The 8327-nt window shown below is 38.9% G+C and overlaps 2 protein-coding genes across 2 annotated transcripts in view; both read right to left on the bottom strand.

The window, feature by feature from the left end:
* The window catches only part of LLPH (LLP homolog, long-term synaptic facilitation (Aplysia)), a 5427-nt gene extending 5316 nt beyond the window's left edge, over nucleotides 1-111 (bottom strand). Inside the window, exon 1 of the mRNA XM_014963433.1 lies at nucleotides 16-111. The gene's annotated coding sequence lies outside the window, so the exon portion shown is untranslated. The remainder of the gene's footprint in view (nucleotides 1-15) is intronic.
* Nucleotides 112-704: 593 nt separating this feature from the next.
* On the bottom strand, nucleotides 705-8282 carry TMBIM4 (transmembrane BAX inhibitor motif containing 4). Its single transcript, XM_014964287.1, has 7 exons — nucleotides 8152-8282; nucleotides 6399-6507; nucleotides 5034-5139; nucleotides 3765-3798; nucleotides 2658-2775; nucleotides 2115-2160; nucleotides 705-1582 (listed from the first exon to the last, which is right to left on the bottom strand). The coding sequence occupies exons 1-7, from the start codon at nucleotides 8246-8248 to the stop codon at nucleotides 1376-1378; spliced, it is 717 nt and encodes a 238-aa protein (XP_014819773.1). The 5' UTR covers nucleotides 8249-8282; the 3' UTR covers nucleotides 705-1375.
* Nucleotides 8283-8327: the final 45 nt, after the last annotated feature.

The following is an 8327-nucleotide window of genomic DNA, read 5'->3' as shown; positions in this document are numbered from 1 at the left end:
CCCGCCGCCACTCACCCCGGCCGCACACGAGGTCCGCCGTCCGCCCGCGCGCAGGGCCGCGCTCCCTCCCCGCGCACGCGCAGGGTGGGGCGGGCTGACGCGTCAGGCCCCGCCCCCGGAGAGCTTCCCCGCGGTCACGGCAGCTTCTACCGTAACTCTCCGAGCGGACGCGCAGCCCCCGCCGCCGCTCCGGCTGCGGCACCACGGACCGGCTGCGGGCACCGAGCTGCGGGCGTGAGACAACTGCGGGGGGGTGTGGTTGAGGGGCGATGGATGAAAAAATCAACACGCATTTCATCACCGGGAGAAAAAAAAAAAAAAGCCAAGTTTTATTTTTAGCTGCTTCCACACATTTCTGAAGGACAGAAGAGAGAAATGATCACACCTGCTCAAAGCAATTGCCAGCCTCGGCCAAGCTCCCGCACGGAAAGCGGGTGGTGTCACCGCTCCTGGGGAGACACAGGACGTTTCCCATGTACCTTGTCACCTTCTTGCCAGCCTCTGGCCGGCAGAGGACCGGGGGGCAGTGACAATACAATATAAACACTGGATATGCAGAAAGCAAGCCTTTCCAAACGTTTTTTACCCTCCTGCCCTTCCAGGATGTCAGCAGCCCGGGGAGCAGCCCCTGTCCCTGCCCGGCGAGGGCTGGCACCGCTCCCTCTCAGCGCCCCGACGTCCCCCAGACTCGCCGCAAGAACACATTGAAGTTTTCCCGATTTTTATTAGATAATTAACCTTAATATACACATGCTGATAAAATGCCAGAATCCCTCTCCAAATGATTTTTCAGAACACTGAAAGACAGGCAATAAATAATACTTAAATGAAGAACATTCCCTATAATTGCTTTAAGACCCTCACAGTTTACACAATAATCTGAGAGCCCGTAAGAACAGAGTATCTCTCTTAGAGACAGCGTTCCATTTTACCGAACAAAAATTAGAAACAATTTTAGCTTAGTAAAACACTGTGCAGTGATAAACTCAGGCTACCCTCATGCGGTATGCACAACTCAACAATCCCAAAGGAAACCTTTCCAGCAGCTACAGAAGAGCAGAGAGAGGCTTACTCTGGAGCAATCAGAAGTTGGCAAACAAAATTTTAATCACTGATTATGTCAAGTGCAATCAAGTGATTAAAAGAGTGACTGAAATAATGACAGTATGTTAACTACATAAAATATATATTCTAGAGAAAAACTTTAGCTACATAAAAAGCCTCTTTTTTTTTTTCCTAAGGAGGGATCAATATTCATGGAATGAAAAAAGTAATAAAGATTCAGTCTCTAGAAGACAGGACTATACAGCTGTAGATCATCCAAACACTATTTAATTACTTAATATACGCTATAGTCAAATCAGACCTCTATTGACTATTTTTTATTAAATGCTTCCAGTAAACGCAGCAGGTGTAAGAACAGATTGATGATGTCCAAGTAGAGATTGATTGCAGCCAGTATGTACTCTTCAGGGGATAATTTGTGCATCAGCAAATGAGTGTCGTAAATAATAAATCCACAGAACAGAAGGGCTCCAGCAGCAGCAAACACCAACTCTATTGTCTCACTGTAGAAGAACAGCTGGAGGCAAATGAAAGAAGAAAAAAATAATTCTTTTTCTTTTTAATATTAAAATCCCTACATAATGATATGCCATACTTAAAAAAAGGATACACACTGTCTTTTACTGTTACGTACAAGATTAGGATGACATTTCAATGTTCTTATTTTACATAGTCCCCAGTCACAGTCTCTTTGCATGAGTACCTCCACCAGAATATCAAAAACGACAGAAAAATTAGAAAAACAAAATACCCCAAATCTCCTTCCCATTCTCTCAATCAAATATTGGATCTTGATTGACAAACTTTCTCAATCAATGCAAACACCTCTTTTATATTAGCAAGAATGGTATTCAACAAAAATTTGAATTGGAAATGAATGGTTGACGATCACCGGCATGATCTACAACAGCAACAGATTTGGTAGGGAAATTTTTTTTATTAAGCTATATTGGACTATCCAAAACGTTTTTGTTATACTGGAAGTTAGTAAAGGATTGATGTTTAACAAAAGATTGATTGTTTTTAGCCTTGAACACAAGCTATCTTACCCTCAAGAAACCCGAGAAGATTAGAATCCACAGACAGGCGAAGAGGCTGAAAATGAAATTAAACTGTTAGCAAATGTATCTTTTCTTTTAAATTTTACTTAAAATCTCTTCCCTTCCTATAAAACCTCTTCACGATATATTTGGTAAGTAAATGTCCATAATTTGTAGATGCCAACTGTTCATTGGTATCAGCAGTAAAACCCGGTTTTATAAAGCTGTCAAAAGTTATGCCCTAACTTTACTTTTTTAAAAATATGTGAAGCAGCTGCCTTCTGTCTCAGTGAAAAATCCAAGTAAGCTAGTTTTCTAGTGTAATATTATGGTTTTAGGAATCATAATCACAGAAAAGAATTTCTTACTAAGACAGCAGAATTGCACAAAATTACTAATTTAAAATAAATAACACCCTTGCCATTCCCTTGAATGAATCTATTGATCTGTAGTCATTATCGTGTATGTGCAAAGCTTGATTTAAAAAAAGGAAAAACTAGCTTAACAAAAACAAAAGAAACAAACAAAAAAATCATCAATATGAAAACATACGCTGCTCCAAATTTGCTGAAGTCTCTCTTTGACTGCAAGGTATATGCGGTGAGTCCAAGAAATACAGCAGTAGTAAGGATAAAGGCTTGCAAGACGATGGACACATCATAGAGACTCACTATAAAAAGAAAGAAACTGTCACTTGAAGAACAGTACACTATGGATTTGCTAACTTATCTTTTGAGGAAACAGAAGTTTAAACTTTCACAGACAGAAAAAGAATATCTTAACTGGGAACATAAAAAGTAAATTATGCCTGAACTTGTCTTTGCACTTCAAAATCATATCACAGGACTCAGGGACCCTTGCACTAGCTAAATTTGACAGTTACAGTATAGCTGTAGCTTCTTAAATAGAGATAACAGATCTTCCCTACTCACAATAAAAATAAAAAAAAAAGAAAAGAAGTAGTATTTTTAAACCTAGATACCTGAGAGCTTAAGGAAAATGCTATCTAAATTTTTCAGGACACTGAAACAAGAAAAAAATAAATCACAAGAGAATTGGAACTCTGTAAAGGCTCATAAAAGTTTTTATTAGGCAGTAAGAAGGGAAAGATAAGAGAAATGAGTGGACATTTTTCTTCTCTCCTTCCTCCTTAATCTTTCCTTTCTCCAAACTTTTTTTTTTTTTTTTGCAGGAGACCATAAACCATAATGAAGTGAGTTCAACTTATGCTGGAAGCTCTAGTGCGAGGCGATGTCACAACTTGTTCGCACAACGCCCCATCTCAGTCTTGACAATAAAGTACAGAACTCTCCAAACTCCAAAGTACTTCCTTTGGAGGAAACCAAGGGAGAAGATAAGGTTATTTCATTTGCAGGTCAGCTCTCCTATTTTCCATATAGGAAAGAACGTTGCTAGCTGTACTGCAAGAATGGATGGCACAACTCATTTTTCACCAGGTTTATACAGTTTCAGTTCTGGATCAGAATCCAGTTTTCTCCCTTGATTTCCTGGTTTTTGCTAAACTTGTATCACTGTCATTAAAACTTTCAAACAAGGGATTTTTTTAATCACTTTAGTTGCATTTAGGAACCTCAGATGACGATTAGTACAACATACTGAATTCTTTTTCCAATTTCTTTAAGGAATCAGATACTTTACCTGTAATGGCAACTGTCAGTGCTTCCAGTAACGTCTACAAAGAAGAAAAAAAATGTCTCTGAGCTGCTATTAGAAATTAACTCTTTTCATGTTTTTGCATACTTATCAATATTTGAAATACTTTTATCCAACACTCTTAGTATCTCATTAGACAGCTAAGCGTCTGCATCAGTTTCCTTTTCCCACTTGTCCTTGTTTTGAAACAGGTAACTAAAAATCAAACATATTGATGTCTGGGCTGAAGGCTAGTATGGGCCACGAGTTTTTCTGAAAGGTAACGTCAAATTAAGTTTCATTACAGTAAAAGATGAGAAAAGCATGGCACAAAACAAGAGGTCAGAAATAAGAGAACATTTAAAACATATTTTGTTTAAACCAATTTATCACACACAGATTTGAACCCCTCTCTTCCTACACAATGTAATACTTAAACTGTCATACCACAAACTGTCAAACCACATTTGGCCAAACTATTACATCACTCCTTGTTACATCTGCACTTGCTGAAAGGTTTTAAACATCTCACTCTCCTGCAAGAGTTCCAAAGTCAGGAATCATACAACAATTTAAACGGTCTATTTACTTACACAGCAAAGCTGTCTTCTCATTGTATCACAAACACCATTTAGGCAACTCCTAAAGCATCAAATTCCAATGGTTCTGCAACTACTTTTCAGAAGACTGCTTTGCTACATAACCCAAAATATCCAAGAGCAACAGTTAGCCCATATCTACAAATTTGTAACATCAGGCAAGGAGACTGAAATTTGAGGACATCAACCTGCCTGTTTTGGAGATGTGCTCAGAATTCAGCATCAAATAGAAAACCATTAATAAAATAAACACCTATGGCTGGTTGCATTTGGGTCTCGGCTGGAAGCCGTGCATTAAACAAATAAGGTAACAGAAATGCTTCTTTCCCATGGAGCACTTTTATAGAAAAATCACTGAAATCAACAGAACACTGAGAGCAGACAGACAGATATATTTATATGCACACACACAAACAAACAAAACGTTTGCACAACTTGGTTCCAAGTTCTAACATTCTTCCTAAAAAGATGCTGGATGTAACCTGAAGCAGAGGCTATCTAGGAGCAACCTATGGATAGAACCTCCAAAAAATAACTCAGAACTTCATGAGTATATAGGCTATCTTTCAAGGAACACAAGAAAAACAAATTAGCCACCGCTAGTTTGCTTCAAGGAGTTCATCACAATGAAAGACATTCTAGGGTTTATTAAAATTGAATTTATATAAATACTTACAAATGCAAAAAGCAGGTATAAGTTAACAGGATGCTGGTGTCTGTAGATAGTCAGTGCCACTATTATTGCCAAAGATCCCAACGCAGATATCAAAAGCAACGCGGGTCTGTAAAGTTCCATACAAAAAAAGTCATCAAAATTAAGATAAAATATCTGGAAGACTAAAAATGCTGTTTATATAAAACCAAGTTTTTATGTGATCACCTAGATAAGATAGTGCTCCATATAGTCAAAGTAAATGTAAAGCAAGTTTTACAATACAATTGCTCTAAAACATACCACTACAGATAATCAGCTAAAAACAGTACAGTCACAAAGACAATTTTTTCATACTGAAGGTAAAGATTGTCCAAGAATCCATCATCTGGAGATGAACACGTATTAAGAGAAAAATCCATCAGTATTAAACTATACGTAGTATTTTGCCTATTAAGAACTCCACATTCAGGAAACTGCTTTTTACAAGTACCTGAATGCAACAAACATGGGCAAAAGAAAAACATGGTACCAAAGAAAACCAGTACTGATCAGTAAATATCACTGTAATTAAATCATTCAAGCAGCACTCCAAGTAAAAACTAGAACAAAACCACAGTACTTCTAGGAGAGCAGGATGATTTTTCAATTATCAGATTTAAGTATAAAACTGTCGTTTTATACTTTTACACTATAGCTTACAGAAACTTTCATACAGCGCTTGACGCTCCTTTTGCATTAGGGCTATGAAGTGAAAGTAAAAGCAAACTCCGAAAATGCACTTGGGGAAAACCAGAAACAGTACTCCGTGCCCTCCTCCTTTCCCCAGTTGTTCTTTTCCCCTGCCTGCGCACCACTTTCGTTTTTAAGACTTGTTTTTTTCTCATGGAAATAGGCAGAAAGAAGCAAGCCCACAGGAATTTTAGCAGACTGGTTTTCAGGAAAAAAACAAACACAACAAAACAAAACACAAAAGATGATGAGGGAGGGAGAGAAGTAAAACATGATTCAGCTTTTGGAACAAGTACCTATAAACAACAGCATTCCAAACAGATTCTAAAAGCAGATACTTAGACCGTGAAACAAGAAATGTAAATAACTGAGATGTTCTGCAACTGATGTAGAGGTTTTGATAGCTTAAATACTAAAAGAAACATTATTCATAAAGTATTGTTTAAAATAAACTTTAATGATAATAATAAAAATAAATCTTAATAATAGACCAAGTAGAAGAAATGCTATTTCCTAATCAGGTTACAAAATTTCTATTACAGAATAAAAACACGGGGTATAAACCTTATTAGGAATCCTGAAGTGTTCCAGAGCAAAATACTACATAAAGTATACTTAACACACAATAAAACAGCCCCATTTCATTTTAGTATTTACCTTTCAAGAATAAATGCCTGTACTCCAGTAGAGTACAGAAAAATTGCAGATGTGACTGTGGTCAAAAGAACTTGAATGGAAAGAATGCTGTAAACTTTCCGTAGAAAAGCTAGAATAAGGAAAATAAAAATGAAACCACTTTTGAGTTGCATTACAAAGATCAACAGTACATCAGATGCAAGTTTTCTATTTGATCAGGAAGTACTAGAAACTTAATTCAGTGAAAAAGCACAGAGTACAGTGTTAAGAAGCCATTTATTCCTAAACGTCATTATTTAAACAACAATGACAAAAGAAATACGAAAAAGTTTGCAAGGAATTTACTTCAGACTATCTTAAAAACTACATATGCCTAGTCTCACTAAGAAATTAACAGTATACCTTCCCCATCACATTACTGGTATCTAATGGACCTAAATGACAAAAGATTAACTTGGAGGTTCTGCAGAGACAGTCATAGAAGTTAAAAAAGGAAAAACTTTTACAGTAGTATCTATTTGATTAACTTTCTGACATGTTAAATATCATCTATCACCATTTGCCACTTGCATTGTACTGAATTGGAATCTAGAGCTACAGACTGCTAGAAAAAAAAATTAAAAAACCAAATTAAGCTAAAAGGCTTCATAATTCTATAATTATGAAGAGTGGAAAGTGGTTCAGGACATACAGATATATCACACAGATATTCTCTGTTCTGAATGGAAGGAGACCGAGTCCATTAGGCAAGATGCTCTGAAGGGAAGAATATGCTTACACGGAGATTCAATTCAATCGTTAACAGCACAGTCTAAACAAGGTTAAGAGAGCATACTGTGAGGAACTTGCAGCAGCCAAAGTCAAATCTATTGGTAAGCCACAAGGGACTGGGGCCTACTTTGCTGTAATAAACGGAACAAACCTAGAACTAGCCTGCTAGCTAGCATAGCCTTCTCCCCACTCTCTCCATATTATGAAATGCATTAGCAATTTTGCTAAAAGCAATACTTTCATATTTCCTAAGGCATCCTTTATTTTCCAAACATGAGAAAACTGTATTTTTATGGGAAGAGGTCTCCTGATTATCAGAAATATCTGACAAACACACAGCTGTTTTTATTCCAAGATGCATCCAGTTCAGCAAGGGTTACTGATTAAACACCTTCTACAAGAGTAGAAGACTTGCATGTTAACAGTAAAGAAATATTTCATGGCCAGTAATACGACTTTACAGCATCAAATGCTTAAGAAGACACAGTATTTTAACATCTCACAGATGAAATTCAAAACCCTCAGTCTCCTGGCTAAACTACTGTAACTATGAGTACCAATTTTAGCTTTTATACATCTTATGTATCATGTTTGGGCTTCAAAATGCATCGCCCCGAAAAAAATCAAGCCTGTTATCTATAGGGGTTTAATCCCTCTGATAAAAAGACCTGTCCCCTATACACTGAAATGATAAAACCCAGTTTTTCGCTGGCCACTGATCTTTCTCTCATCCTCGACGCTTAACCTGGACCAAGCAACGCCTTGGCTCCACACTCACGGCTTCGCCCAGAAGGTTAAAACATTGCGCTGAACCTGAGTTCCGCTAAACGCCACAGGCCACGGTGAGCTTAACAGAGGTGGAACTGGTTGGGAGCGCTGGGGTACGACACCCTTTGGGCCGGCCCAGCAAGGGGAGGCGGCACAGGCCTCCCCCGGGGGGACTAACTGGGAGGGTTCTCGGGGGAGGGGGTGTGTGGCGGCCCTACTCGTCCCCAGTCCCTACCCATGCGGATGTGGACGCTGGCCGAGGCCACGTTGGTGCCGTAGTTGAAGTCATCTTCGATGGAGTTCCGCGGGTACAGCTGCTCCGCCGCCGCCATCGCCGCCGCCTCCCCCCGCAACGGCGACAACCGCCCCGCCTCCAGGAGAGACAGTCGCGCTCCGCACCGCCGAGCAGGG

The sequence above is a fragment of the Calidris pugnax genome, unplaced genomic scaffold, assembly GCF_001431845.1.
Source record: "Calidris pugnax isolate Ruff unplaced genomic scaffold, ASM143184v1 scaffold44, whole genome shotgun sequence".
Taxonomy (NCBI): domain Eukaryota; kingdom Metazoa; phylum Chordata; class Aves; order Charadriiformes; family Scolopacidae; genus Calidris; species Calidris pugnax.
This window is presented reverse-complemented; position numbering and strand designations above follow the sequence as displayed.